The 15634-nt window shown below is 39.3% G+C and overlaps 1 protein-coding gene across 1 annotated transcript; it reads right to left on the minus strand.

Annotated features, from left to right (window-relative positions):
- Positions 1-1979: 1979 nt before the first annotated feature.
- Positions 1980-13261, minus strand: PGPEP1L (pyroglutamyl-peptidase I like). The gene is made up of 5 exons (XM_009982046.1): positions 13228-13261; positions 10514-10566; positions 3832-3948; positions 3101-3330; positions 1980-2148 (listed from the first exon to the last, which is right to left on the minus strand). Exons 1-5 carry the CDS (start codon positions 13259-13261, stop codon positions 1980-1982), a joined length of 603 nt encoding a protein of 200 aa, XP_009980348.1.
- Between the last annotated feature and the right edge of the window lie 2373 nt (positions 13262-15634).

Genomic DNA, 15634 nt, shown 5'->3' on the forward strand with positions numbered 1-15634 from the left:
GCATTTGCCTGTTTCTGAATTTGTTGCTTCTTATGCAAAGCAGGTACAGGTTAGTAAACTCAGAGTAAATCTTTGATTTTCTTCTGCCTTTTTGGCTGCCTTTAGTTGAGCTACTCTGATGAAATCTTAGTAGAGGCCAGTAGTGCCACTATGTTGTGTTGAAATCAAAGGTATTTTCAGTGACACGGAGATTGTGGACCTTTTTTCAGTGGGACTTTGAGTCCTGTTTTGCAGTAGGTAGTTCTCTGAACAAGGTAAGCATTTTTATTTATTTATTTGAAGAAAACCTGCTTCTTTGCCCTTACAGCAATTGACAGATGAGGCCTTCAGCCATCAAGCACGTGGTTATCAGTTTTATGTAACAGTCATTGGAAAAGACAATGGCAAAAAAAAATAGAATTATCTTGGCGTTTCCAGTTCCTCTGACTCTTGTCATCAAAGCATTGACTGAAATAAGGCACGATGGTGGCCCAAAGCTTCGTCAGCTGTCTGTGCTGCTAGATTTGTCTGTTGTCCTTTTTACTGATGTGATGCTTAAGGAATGGGCTTTTGTTTCCCTTGGAGAAATCCCAGGTGTCCATGTTTTGCAGCTGCTGTCCTGTTCTGGTGACTGGTTTTGAAAAATACCTGCTAATTTTATCTCATCCTTGTCTGTCACGGTGCTAGCAGGATTATCAAGGAGAGAGCACGGATTGACATTCCCTGTGCCCGACGGGGAAGTGCTGTAGACCTCTGTCTCAGGCAGCTTTCATGGCGCAGTCCTTCTCTGTGTAGCTGTGTCCGGGACGTGTAGGAGCCTGGCTTGGCAGGGAGGAGGAGCACAGGAGTGATCTGTCACTGTCCAATTCCACGTTCTACAATTTGGGATCTCATTTGGTTCCTGTTTAGTAAGCAACATCATGTGCCACAGCACAGTGCTTCAGCGAGTGCCTTTCTTGGGACAAGTTAGCTTTCTGATTTTGATGCCTAAGTCCCAGTATAGCCATGACCTGCTGCTGTTGTGCTGTGCTCTGTGGAAAGACTGTTTTCCTTTGGGACAGGCACAGAGAATGTGGGGTAAGTGGTGATGTCGGGCAGTTGAAGCCCAAATTACTAATAGCGCTATGGTGCCGGCTGGCTTCCAGCCTTTTGTTTACTTTCTTTTAAGTCACTCTGGGTTCGTGGCCCATTTCTGATGTGGAAAGCAGCATTTGCAGCAGCTGACTAAGAGATAATTGTAAAACTGCACATAACAGGACACCTACACGTGTTTTGTTTTCCCCCATGTTTACATTTTTTGTGTGGGCGCTTTACAGGGCTGAACTATCTCTGTGGACTGGGACAGAGGCTGAGGGGGACCTCTGTTACATCCATCCGATGGCTTTAAACTGAGGGAGGGGAGATTTAGATGAGATCTAAGGAAGAAATTCCTCACTCTGAGGGTGGTGAGGCACTGGAACAGGTTGCCCAGAGGAGTTGTAGATGCCCCATCCCTGGAAGTGTTCAAGGCCAGATTGGATGAGGCTTTCGGCAACCTGGTGTAGTGGAGAGTGTCCCTGCCTGTGGCAGGCGGGTTGGAACTAGATGATCTTTGAGGTCCCTTCCAACCCAAACCATTCCATGATTCTGTGAACATCCTGACAGCTGTAAGCATCCGTCTTGGTTCAGCAAGTCTTTACTAACGTCTTTCTAACCATCAGAACTAGGATTAGGCATCTAATATGTTTTAAGTCTGGTTTCATGCTTTCTTCAATCTGAAGCAACCTTATCATTGTTAGCAATGCAGACTGCCAGTCATTTGTTTTTTCTCAAGCTTTTTACACCAAGGAGAGATCCAAACAGTTGTTTGGGTTTTGTAAGGAAATTTCACTGAAAGAAACACGGAATATAAAATCCTTTGTGTAGGGGTTTTAAATAATCTTTAGATTTGCTTCATTTAAGAGATTAAGGAAATGAATTCTAAGAAATCTTTTTTTTTTTTTTTTCTTGTATGATCCATCCTACTCTCTTTCTTCCCCACACTGTTTTAACATTTCTAAGATAATTGTCTGTAATGCTTTTCCTAGAAAATCTGCTGTTACCGATTTGGATAATGGAGGTACATGGATGAAAGCTGCTCTTCCATTGCCATAATAGAGAGAAGCGTAGTAGGTGTAATCACAGATATACCTGCAATATTAAGAACAAAACAAAACAAACCCCAAACCCTGAATTAAGGAACAGTAAACTTTGATGAAATTTAAATATTCTTTAAGTAGCCAAACTAGATCTGGTTTATGAAATTATTAAAAACATATTTGCTTAGTGAATAAAGGAAATGCTGAAATAAACCAGGTTTGAGAAACTCATGTTCCTTATCTGATGGTTTGGTTTCTCAGACACCCACTCAGAAGTAACTTCAAATAAAAAAAAGTCATAAGACGTGCATTCTTTCCTAGGCTTCTATAAGCTGTGTGAGATGGGAAAGGTAACACAGCCCACTGGAGCTACAACCATGTAATAATACATTTTTTTGTGTAAGTCATACAATCTCACCATCTTATCACTTTTCAGGATTTGCACCTACAAGTTAGAAGGTAATTAAGGGCTAAAATTAGTTGATTTTTGTCTTTTAAAAAGGAAATCATACTCTGTTTTCTGTGTTTTAAGTGAAGACCAGCATAATAGAAATTTGCTTCAGTACTATTGAAACACATGGTGAGATCACAGACATCGTTCTGAAGGTACATATAATTGCTCTGTTCTTCACTGTATGTATTTACATTTCATGTCCCTCCCAGTTGGGAAAAATAGATTAAAATCTGCTACTAGTCAGTATTGCTTTCAGACTCTCTTAATAGCTCAGGTTTACTGGGGTTGTTAATCATGGGGTGTGCTATGTTGAAACTTGTTTCTTTTTGAATTTACAAATCCATGGAAAAATATCAACTGGCTGTAGTTTTTTTTCACGACTTTACATAAAATTTAAATTTATCCCAATTTCATACTTATGCCCCTCTGAGGACTTTGCTTCGAAGTGATTTTGGTTGGAGGAAAAGCCATTGTGAAGATTCTTCACGGTTATATGAGCTAATTGAGTTACTTGTGCTTTTAGTGTGAGACCCCAATATGCAAAGTTTACCTTCCTGCATCTCTGGAAAATATTATATCGATCCCTTCCACTGAAATGTTTTTCCAGAGAGTCTTCATATTAATTGTAGATTCAATCTTTTCCGGGCCATCTGGCACGCAACAGCCACCTTCTGGGTGAAAACCACAAGCATCCATCTCTTGGTAGCCTTTGTTCTTCCCACACTGCTCAAGGATGATGAGTGCTTTGGCAGATGAAGCCAGCCCAACGTGAACAGTAAGCTGTTTTTTCCCACCAGAGTGAATAACAGGAAATTAAAAGTGAGACCTGTTTTTTAAAAACATGTAATGTGATAGTGCCAAGCATTATGTGAAATACTAGCTTGAAGGTAGGGAGTCTTGCTGTAGCTCATGCCTAAAGAAAACTTCGATAAGAGATTATAAATGAGAACAAAATTATGCTTTAGTTTGTTTTTGTTGTGTCTAGTCAGCTCAGAGCTTCAGAGCTGTGGTACTTTTTTTTTGCAATTTATGGTGGATTTTTTTTTCCCTTGTTCGGTGTGCAATTATGCTGTTTAAATGGCACGAGGTTACAACAGCATGCTAATTAGTGTGCTCCAAATTTCAGTTTGAAACCTTTATCGCAGTTTTACTAGTCACTTTCCAGAGTTGTCTGATGCACATACTGTGCAATACTCTTTTGGAGATCTTTTTAAAGCTCCACTCAGAATAATAAAATTCATAAATGAAGGGGAAAATTTGTGTAACTTTCTTATTACTCACCAGTGGCTGAAGAGTTGTCCATAGCATGGAGACTTGCTCCTTTGCTTTTTGGTAAACCACTGGCAGCTGCATGATACGGAGATCTATGTTTTTACCAAGGCCTCTCTTGGACAGCTCCTGTGTTTTCAAAAAAACAACCACCATGGACTTGTAAGAGCACTGGATTTGTCAGACTGTGATAAAGAAATCAGGCTGATCCAACTGAGAAAACATATGAAACAGCAATGTAATGCTGCCTAAGTCCGAGGTTCCTAAACGTTGGTCTGCAGTGAGATGCAGTTGTCCTGTGGAAGCTCTCCCTTCTTTAACTGAAAGAGACTAAAATGTGCTAAACAATTTCCTACTGCCATGTCCATGCGGAGCATTGTTGTGTTTTCCAAAGGGATGCTGTCTCCAATGGGTGGGGAGTTGTTACTGCTCAGGGACTGCTCCACGGGGAGCCATGAAATACAGGATCTCTCAAAAAGGGTCCGCACTTGAAAGCATCTAAATAGGCTTTGATACAGGTAAGAGCTGTTCTCTGGAAAAAAATGTAGTAGATGAACCTGCACTATCAAGAGACACAAATGAGAGAGAATTCCCATTATCTGTCCACTCAAGTGGCACGCGATCTCCTGGCTTGGACTGGTTCAGGTAAGCTCTGCTGGAGGTGACTGTCAACATGAGGAAAGTCACATTTAGAATGGGTTCCATTTCTTTTTTGGTCTAGAACATGTTTCCCTAGTAAAAGGAAATGTCACTTATTGGGGTGTTAATTCTCCATCATTTATGTAGAGTTGAAGTTCCACATGGGACCTTTTCCTAAAGGAAACAAAAATTATGCCCAGGATTGAGGTGAAACAAAGAAAGATGCCCTTCAAAGCAAAAGATTGGCCAGATGGTTTGAAGATGGTCTGGAGAATAAATGTCGTGGAAATGACTTGAAATTATTTTGTCAGTGGAATGGGGCTAATGAACAAGGTGTAAGCCTCTAAGTAGTAGGCTGCTGCAATGGCAGGATGCAGAAGGAACAATGCATCTGAGGTAGAAAGCTTTATCCCAGAAAAGTAAAATGGTGGTTGAAAATCCCTGTTGGATTTGAGTAGATTCAAAGAGGTTCTAAGCCGTGCTAACTAGGAAATTTGCCCTTCAACACTGGCTTCCTCTATAAACTGTTCCAATTTTCTTGTCAGCGGAAACATTGATTAGCTGTGCTCAATAAACTATTTGACACAAGCAAGGAAACAATGCCTGCAGGGAAGTAAACACATTTAGAGAACAGTGCCAGCCCTTTTTCCTCCGGGCGCTGACAGTCTTTGCGAGACCATTGCATCATCTTGCTTAAGAATGCTGTACTGTGTCTCTGCTTCCAAAAAAGAAAAGCCCAGCTGGTTCACAATTATAATTTTCTTTTCTAAAGCATTTTAATTTTAACATTTAATGAGATTCTTCCTTTTTAACTGTAAGGCTTTGGAGGACTCAACTACCCATAACTTTGGTACAGAATGTGGAGACCCAAAGTAAGTTGTTAGGCTGTTCTCCTCTCGTGCTCTCTGGATTGACGTTCTGTTGTCCCATTTGTCATGGGAGAAACACGCAGAAGTACTTTTGTGCAGGACAAAACCAGAAGCTGGCCAATAGCAAAGGGCTGAGAATTTGTGTCGAAGTAAGATGGTTTGCTGTATCCTAAGCAATTTCAGCACGTTGTCAATAATGTGTATTACTTTGTTGTCAAAGAATCCTAACCATGGGCTTATACCCCATTAGATCAGATGTTGTGCAAATATGGAACAACAACAAGAAAGGGTGTTCCTTGTCTCAGCCTTAACCAAAACCATTTTTGCATTTAAGGTGAGAGACTGAAGATGGTTAGAGGAGGATGACTGCATCTGGAAGCTAGAGCTCACTCTGGTGAGTTAATTCAGTAAACACGTGCCTGTCTTTTGTAGTTGAAACAGCAAAGGAAACTTCAAAGGAGGACAGAAGTTTTGGAGGACTCTTTTTTGGGGGAAAATTGGTTCAAAAGAAAGCACGAAGATTCTCTATTGGGAAGTTCTTCTACAAGTGAAATGAAATTATCAGCTGACAACCTTGAGTTGGTGAGTTGTGGTCCCAGTCCTGGACCGTTGGGAGTTCTGGCCCATGTTGTTGCACAGTCCTCCTCCCTAAAGAGAACTGATTTGTACAGAACAGTTGAACTGAGATGCGGTGGTTGTGTCACACTAGGTGTAAGAAGCATCTTGAACTTTAGAAAACTCTAGAAAATGCCAGAGTTTGCCTAAGCTGTCACTGATTTGGGTTACCAGGGAGGGAGGGAGGGGGCTGCACGTGTTAATTTTGTGAAGCTCATTCAAAACGGCTTGTGTTGGTGCAGAAAGAAAACCAGCAGTTATCAGTTGACCCAGTCACTTTGCAAGTATGTTGCAAACAACAGGTTTTTTGTTTGGTTGTTCTGTGGTTTTTTTGTTTGTTTGTTTTTCTTTTTAAAGCTTTAGTGATGTAAGGAAGTTGCAGAACAGAAATGAAGGAACTAAACAGCAATGTCTTCTTAGTTTCACAGGTGATGAAACTAAAGCAGAGAGGGAGAGAGACAGAGAGATTAAATGACAAATTTCCAAAGACCACATGGTCAGTGGCAGGATGAAAAACTGCACTCAGAGATCTGATCCTCATCTCCCGATAGCAAACATAGTTCCCAGAAGCAGTTGGAAATGTGACCTGTTCTTTGCACTAACAGTTTAATTACTATGAATGTTGTCACTCAACTTACATTTCTGCCCTATTAACTGGGGACTTTGACCTTGATGGTAGTCTGCCCTGATACGTTATTAGCTGCCAAGTGCCAGACAGGAGTTCCTGGAGGAGGCACAGAAACAGGGTCAGATCAAGGGTTACGAGGTAGGACCATCAATCTGTAAGGTGGAATAAATAATTCAGGACATCTGGGATTCTGAAGGTCCCATGTGGTGCTGAAGAACTAACACATCATGGTAACTCAATGTGATCTGTCAGCAAAAGCAGAGTAAATACTTGGTGGTGGTTTTCTGTAGAGAGAATGTCCTGCACTTCCAGGGTTAAAAGTGCTGCTGGTGGAGCTTTCGTGCATATTTTAGGAGGGTATTTCAGGTGAATGGAGATATGAGAACCATGAAAAACTTAGTGAGACAGGTTTCTAAAGGAGAAGCTGCCTTTCTAGTGCTAGACAACCACGTTGGGCCATATGACAGTGTCTATAAAAGTGCTGAAGCTTTTCTCAGTGACCCTGAATTGACAGGTTCACCTGTACTTTCAGATCCATTTGACTATCCTTTTCCCTGAACACTTGAAGGGTACTTGTTGAGGAATGAGAACTCCGTGGATGCAGTGCTGATGAATGCCTTGTGCGTGAGTCATCTTGTGCTGTGATGAGAACTTGAGTTCATGCAAAAACAACAGGGTACTGTACTCCTCACATCCATGGAAAATTATATTTTCATATTGTAAAATAGGCAATGTGCGACAATGTGCTGCTACACAGTATCAATAAGAAATCCAAGAATTCTGTGATTCTGTGAATTCAGAACAAAGACTCTTTCTAAACTAGCAGAAACAGAGATTTGGAGAGTTCTAGTAACGTTTATCATCTGATTCCTAGGGATTTCGGAAAGTGGAAATTGGCTTATTCACCAAAAAGGCAGGAGTAAACAGTTAATTTCTAAGAGAAGCAATATCACCAAACCGTTTTTGCGAGTGCCTAATGAAAGCACAGAAGGGACATGACTATTGGAATGGGCTGTGTGCTCACTGGATCAATCTCTGGCCTCCCTACAGCAAGAAAAGAGGCTCAGGAAGATGGCTGATCCCATCAGCAAGGCTGAGTGTACCATCATCGTACGGAGAAACTGGTAGCAGGGATCTTAAGGAAGCAGATGTGCTTAAGAGCAAGTATTGCTCAAAAAAGTGAAGCCATTGCTCTTTGGCAAAGACTCTGTTCCAAAAAACCATGGAGGACGAGGCCATGCTTTGAGAATCAGGACCCTGGGACTCCTGTTACACGTATTTTTACAGGATTTCTGATGCTTTTGGTGTGAGGACTCTTCTGGGCTATGAACTCTTTAAGATGACATGTATCAGTGTTACAACATCACTGAGGGTGCTGTGGTATCCAGGCTTTTGATAAGAACCTAGCTCATTTTAAGGCAGTAATTCCGATAGTTCTGGACACTGTATAAAGGCATTAAGCCTGAACAATCGTGTTTAGTAGCTCTGGTCTGGCCGTTCGGTACTTTCTTGAGGATGAGTCTGAGTGTTCTCTTGCTTGGTTCTCAGAAAAAAGATTCGGCAGGAGGGCTTTATGTCACTTTAGTGATCCATGTGGAAACCCCGAAGCCAAGACAGGATTGCTTCCAGATGTAAATACTAAATTTTACTATAAGCTTCCTGAAGACCATAGGGCTACTCATGTGAACAAGGCCAATGGAACAATACCACGAGATTGCTACTTAGCATGGAGAAGCCTATCAAAATTCAAAGCACTTCCAGATTTGCAGCAAATTTCCCTGAATTGTCTGGATTAACCACCTTTGCCAGGGAATAGGAAACCTAAGCAGCATCCCCAGTATGAATACAAATGAATTCCACACAGAGGGTGTCGCATCAGAGGGAAATGGGTTTGTTCTTCTCCATACACAAGGATTGACATCTGTTTCATTATGGAATGCTGTAGCCCTTGTTATATAACGTCCTGGCGTAGCCAGTGCATGGCATTGTTACAGAAAACTCATCTCATTGGTGTGTTTTCGCTTCAGGCTGTTTTGCTTGCAGATAAAGAACGTGTTTTGTTTTCAGCCAGAAAAGGATGATCTTGCACCCAAAATTAGAACCAATAGGAATCGGGGAAAAAATGAACTAGAACATTGTCAACTGACAAATATTTGTGGTTTAGGGCACATAATCAAGTTGGAGTTAAGATAATTTATGGGTCTCCTGTGATGACTGGGGTGTGGAAAGGTATCACAGAAGTATTTTTGTTTCTTGTTAGCCTACAGGAATAACATCCCTCATGACTTTGGGTAGATTTATTCTACCAAACACCAAGTTGCACTCAGCATTCTTCACCCAGCAAAGCTAGAGCAGAAAATACGTATGGGTTGGTGGAGTTGCTATAGCTGGGGTCTGGAAAAATGTACTAGCTCCTTGTCTTTCAATCATCTTGGCTTGATTGCTCTTCATTTTCAAGACAGATCTTCAGTAGCTGTCACCAAAACTTGTAATATGGTTATAGTCCTGTAGATTCATCATCTTTCTATCACTACTAATACTTTCTTATAGTTACCTTTTTCATTTCAGCGTCCAGAAGAATTTAAATATATACGGGCTTATTTCAATCTCCATAACAGAACATTATCCTCTCAGTTTGTTTTACATGTCTTGCTTTCCATTTTTACCAGTAGTATCTGTTGTTTCTCACAAACATTGGACCAATCTTCCAAATCAGTTTTACTATCTTGACTGTTCCCCAACGAGTTTCAGATTTCCTTGTGTTAACCTTCTTTCTACCTTGGAATTGCTAAGAACTTGTGTGAAAGACCCTCTCGAAATAACTCTGTTCATAAATACCTTATGAAAGTAACTGAACTCGAGGAAAGACCATTGTCTGTGCTAGGGAAAATGAATGAACCTTGCATGGGACTCAGCAAATCTCTGCAGCTGTTCCTACTGTTTGAACATACATACTATGACCTTTCACACTTCAGATTGAGCAAGAGTACCAAAATACCAAGCTAGTAAATTATTTCATTGTAGCAGACATACTTTTACATGCCATGGTTGGGTATTTATTTTGTAAGACATTTAAAGGCAGAAGTTATGTTTTTGTTAAAACTTAGATAATATTTTAAAAATGAGTAATCCTGTTCCTGAAAAATAATCTATTTGTGGAAATTTTTGGTGTGTCCCAAGAAATGTGGGTTCACACACACAATAATTAGAAAATAAACAACTGTAGCAGAAAAGTTTATGCTGAAAGCCAAAGTATCCAAACCACATCTTTGTACCTCCCAGCTAAATTTGTTCTTAATACACATACTCAGGAATTAAGCAGGAATTTTCAAGACTCCAACTTAGACATGTTGTTACTGCTAGTCAAGGTGTATGGAGGGGAAAGAAATCTGAATGACCTTGTTTTCAGTTCCAACTGTAAACTTCACTGTCATTTCAAAGTGGAAGCCAAAGCTGAGATGTGAAAACATACTCCGAATTGGCATGCTTTTGGTGTTGGGTTCCCGAAGTAGGCAGAAAGAACTCAGTAGGCCACGCCTGTATGAGAAGGAAATCGCCTCACACAGACATGGTAAAGTGAGTTGTGGTATGAGATGATCTGTTTAGTGAAGAGAGAGAGAACCTGTGGCATATGCATTAGTTGCAGAGAAGGCACCCAGGGTAAAAAAATAACCTTTTTAAAAATCAAGAACAATATTTTGAAAAGTGCTTAAATAGCATACAAAAAAATATTGCAAATAAAATAATATTTCACTTCCTAATTATCCTCTTCCATGTTGGGAGCCTGCTCCATAAGGCACAGTTCTGTTTAATGAGTCATCAGAAAGAACTTTCTTGAAGGGAACGGAAAGCCTGAAAACAGTTTGTATTGGGATCTCCACAAAATAGAAAACCTCCCTCCTGTTTTTTTTTTTTTTTTTTTTTTTTTTTTTTTCATGCTTACCTTCACTGCTTCCCAGCTAGAATTAACCAGGTATTGTCTAAAGGGACCAAAACCTGAAAAGAAAGAAAGGTGCTTTTAACCTGTGCCTGCTCTGCAATTATAGATTAGGTGATGACATCTATACACACACATATTATTCTTTACCTTCATATTTTGGTTATGAAGGTTGAGTTTTTAGATAGGATTTAGTCTTTATAACACTTAAGGGAATAGTATTTTCAGTTTTTCTATGCACTGATATAAGAACTAATCCTGCCAATCTTCATTCCTATCAAGGCTTCCTTATGAGATAACCTTAACTGAAGCTGGTAAATGTACTGGAGCCAATAGGACAGATCATGTAAATTAGGATTTTGGGCAAGCATCATCATCCATAGAAATACAACTACTAAAAGATCTGGTGTTAAATACTCCCAGGTCACAGTCAATGTACCATTCTTATTGTTAAAGCTCATGAAGATGAAGATATGCATATTTAATTAAAATGTTTGAAAGAGTAAAATTTTATTTCATTTGTAATTTTTTTTTTAATCCCAAGTAATGAAAATCTAAGTTTTCTGTCAGGGAAAATGTGCTTTTTTGTGGTGCTGGGCAAAATCTCTTCCTTCACTTTTTTCCTGCAGGAAAAGAGAGGAAGAAAGGGAAAAAGACTCTTTGAATCCAAAGTACTACATTGAATTTTATGCATCCTTTTTGTGAAAGACTTTTTTTTTTGAAGAAAAAAACCCTCATTTTGAGCTAGATGGGCACTTTGTCATTAAAATGTTTGATCTTTATTAATCTATCTTTATTAATCTCAATGACTGTTCTCAATTCAAAGTGTTGCCAAGTCTTAGATACTGGGTGGCAGGAAAACGAGTTTGTAGAATGGTTTTAATGCTATAACTCTTAAATATTTAAAAACCCTTAAATGGACAAATAAATACTTGACAGCCTATGATTGCTCTTTTGCACAGTGAAAAGTACTTGTATGTGGGGAAAATTAAGCTTAAATGCAGGCTTATGACATCTTAATTAATCCTAGAATTTAAGCATTTCTTAATTTGCTCATACTTATTTCATAACTGCTCAATCTTTTCTCTTTAATATTGTGAAACGCCTGATGGTGCTAATAGTTTTGACAATATTTTCGACAATATTTTCCCCATGTTTAAGTTAGTCCTATGGAGAGGGAATGGGGGGAAGCACTACTCATTCCACATTAACAGGGAACAGAAAACCTCACTGGTCCCACTGTGCTTTCAGAGCAAAAGTAGGGTGACACCTACTCTGCTTTGAAGCCGGAATTGTTGTGCACATTTCTGTACGTGTGTGTACAGTACTGTAGAATTGTAATAAAGTTATTAAATAGCTCACAATGAAGTACCTGCATCTCAGTGGTGGCCATAAGGAACTACTGCTTAGGATGAACTTGTTCTATGAAAAGAAATGACTAAATGTAAGAGTTTTACAGTACTGAAATACCTGAAACAACTCAGAGAGCTAACTGGTTGAATATCATCAGGCACTCTATAACAAACTGGGCTCACTGCCAGCAGGTTTATGTTATGAGCAGGTGAAAATGTGACAGAGGCATGCTGTGATAATCTCTGTAACAGCTTAAAGATGCACCTATGTCTTTAACAGGACATACTAGTATAAAACTATTTGAACAACTGGATTTCTGCACCTAAATGGCTATCTAAGGGGAGGAAAAACTTCACGGGGTGCTAAGAAGCATGCCCATCAAGAGTGTGTGCCATAAATATCATAGGAGAGAACCTGATTGTCAGCCTTTTAAGAAGTTAGCAAATACCTCTTGCTCTCTCCTGAACTCTCATTCAGCTGAACTGCAGTTATGTCTAGAGCAAGCCAAACTAGTTCTGCTCATCTTGCAGCTATTAAAAAAAAAAAAAAAAGTGTTTAATTGAAAACAGCAAGATGCAAATCTCTTTGATGTAGCTTCAACCTCATTCCTATGTCCTCAGCTGACCTGCAGTGGAAAATTATCCAGCAACTCACATGTCAAGATATGTGTAATGATTGCCTTTAGATGAGCCAGTGGCAACAAGAGGAACAGCGAGTAGCGGCATTCCTTAAGAGCTTTAACCTTTTAAAGCTCAGAAGTCTCTAGCTGGTGGTTCTGCCACTGTGATTCAGCAGCAGTTATAGCCAGCAAGACAAACTCCAAATTTGGTGCCTCGTGCTGCATGTTCAGGCATGCTCCTTTGGTATATTTAAATTTAATGGTCTAGTTTAGCAGTGATGAGGCAGCATCTCCTGTTTAAATCTCCCTTACCTTGCCATGAAACTGAGACCCTGAAACTTGCCATGTGTTGCTCTAATTCTGGACGCTGACTATGTGACATTGTGATGCAACTTGGTTTTCTTGCTTCAGAGAGCCTTTTGGGTAAGCTTCATCTAATACTAGCCTGCACTGCCTTGAGCTATGTGGTTTGGATCAGAGAGAATGTCAACAAAGATTAAAACATGGAGAGAATGAACAACAAACCAAACTGGATGGCAGTAAAGAGGGCAGACTGCAGTCTGTTTCCTCTGACATGTATCTGATTTTTCTTAGGAAGGCACGGACGGCAGCAAGTTATTTTTCATTTGGAATTGTTAGTATGACCATTTGCTACTGTTTTTTTCCCCCTAGGGAACTGTTTATGACAAAGATCAGGCATGTGGGCATACCATCTCTAGCTAAAAGAAGAGTAAAATAAAAATCTTACCAGTTACAACCACAGTGTTGGAATTTGAATCCATGAAATCGTGCTCCGGAAGGTGAAATCTTGTTGTCTTTCAGTTCCACACAGTATTATAATTTATGCATCTGTGGCAAACTTCTTCATTTGGGGCACCTTTTTTTTCTTCAAACTATGATGTGTCTGGATGCACATGACAGGGATGATTTGTGATTCATGTAACTTCCAAAGCAAAAATTGTTACGTCTCCGTATTAAATACAGAAGTCTGACTGACCAGCTGACTGACTGGGACTGCTCCAAACTTCTTTTCCCTCTTCAGGCATGCAGTAGTATTTAGGAAGATCAGGAAAGGCTTAAAGAAAAATCTTGCAAAATATCCAACAATATTTTTCATCAGAAACCTGTTTATGTACAAGTAAACAGAAGTAATTGAATCAATTTTATGATGGCTTTGTGGATATTCTATTTTTAGCACAGTCGTAATTCACTTTAATCATGAGAAATGACTTAACTACAAAAGCGTATCTATTTCCACAGTTCTTGGACTTTTTCGTACTGACTTAAAAAACTGGTAACTTTGGTGTTCCTCTTCATAGCAGTTATCTAATTTACTAATCTTGATCTTTATCTTATGCTTTATCTCTTCACAAAAGAGTCCAAGCACCTTACACTTTAAAAACAAACACCAATAGGAAAATGTGTGTACTTGCTAAACCAAAACATTTACTCCTTAATATCCTTGAATAGACAACACGTTAAAAAAAATAAATAAAAATCTCACTCCAATGTCCAAGGTCAAAGGAACTCTGGAAGCTGGGTTATAGCTTGCAGAAACTGGAGAGTTTAATAGCTGCTCTGTCTTTGTTAAACTGAAGCATGAGAACCAATAGGGGGCCTGAAATCAAAACATATGCACGTTGTCACTGCCCAAAACAAAAGCATATGAAAGTCCTCTTGGGAATTATAACTATGTGGGCAGAGGGTTTCGCTGGGTCTTGTTTTGAGTAGGAAGTGTATGTGTGTGTGAGAGGGAGGGAGGGAGGAAAGGAGGGGGGGAGGAATACGCTAAGAATAGAAAGCCACTATATAATCTCAAGGGAGCTGGTAATTGTGAGACCTTAAGCAAAAAAAAAAAAATCTCTGAAGAAATCTCTTGGATTGGGTGGTGGCTGAATGAGGTTTGGAGCTATGAGCTCTGTCTGTCGTTTAAATCTTCCTGTGGTGGGACAGAAAAATTTGTGGATTTTTTTAAATAAAAAGACCCTGATCCCACCAGCCATTTCTTCCTCTGACTAATACAATCTGAAAAACTAACTTTTGCTAGCCACTGAGGCTGAAGAAGCAGCTAATACAGTAAGCACAGAACTCTCTGCAGCTTTAAATAAGGCAGAATCTGCCACTGACATCAGTAAATTACATCTAAAATTCTACAGTCTTTCATTCTCCAATGTCAATCAAGATTTTTATCAGTCAATTTCTCTGTGTGACCAGTTAGTAAAACTCTTCCTATGATACTGAACAGGACAATGACCTGTCTGCTCATAGTTATTTCTGATTTGATAGATATTATCAATTTAAAAGCAACCTAAGAACAGGGTTGTCTGATGAACAAAGCATAGGCAGGGAATAAAGCAACATTTAAGGTCCATAGTTGCTTAATTAATTTCCTGCGTGTGAAATTATGTAAGTGTTTTGTTTGGGACATTATAGCTGCTTTATAGATACATATTAATGGTATCGCTTGAATGCTGTAAAATACTAGATATTTTCTTAGATATTCTTGCATAGCACAGATAGAAGTCTATTAGATCCATGCACTTGGAAACAACTGATATAATCTATTTAGACTGTAGCACTAGTTTTCAAAGTATTCACAACTGGCAAAACAGAGTAGAAAAAATATAGACCAAGGAAGATTATTTCATTAATCCTTTACGAAGAAGCTGAGATAAATTTTTTGTGGGAAAAAAAAAAGAAGACACTTTTTAGTGACTCATCAGTTAAGTATTGTCTTCAATAGTTAAGTTAGTCCCTTTTCATAAGTAGAGGTTTGTTGATTTGGTAGTAAAGATTCTGAGACCTTTCCAGGGTTGTTATATGCTTGTGCAAACGTGGGAGGAATGCTAGTGGTTTGAATAAACCAGGAATCTGAAGTGCACTGAAATTCATTTTTGCACTTATTTAATTGATAGCTTCTGTTCCCAGGCTTTATGCACATGGAAGTATACTTGGAGGAACAATGCGTGTATTGCAGCTGTATTACATTTCTGTAACAAGCAGAAAATAAAGGATATGGTAGCTTCAAAAAAGAATAAGAAAATCATCTGGTTAGGCCTAAGTTCTACTCAGAATTTTATTCAGAAGTGAAATCTTTTCTTTCCCCTAACATTTCTTCAGCTGAAGTCAAAACTACTCTTGAAATTTTTGTGAAA

Source organism: Tauraco erythrolophus, chromosome 14, assembly GCF_009769465.1.
Source record: "Tauraco erythrolophus isolate bTauEry1 chromosome 14, bTauEry1.pri, whole genome shotgun sequence".
Classification (NCBI taxonomy): Eukaryota; Metazoa; Chordata; class Aves; order Musophagiformes; family Musophagidae; genus Tauraco; species Tauraco erythrolophus.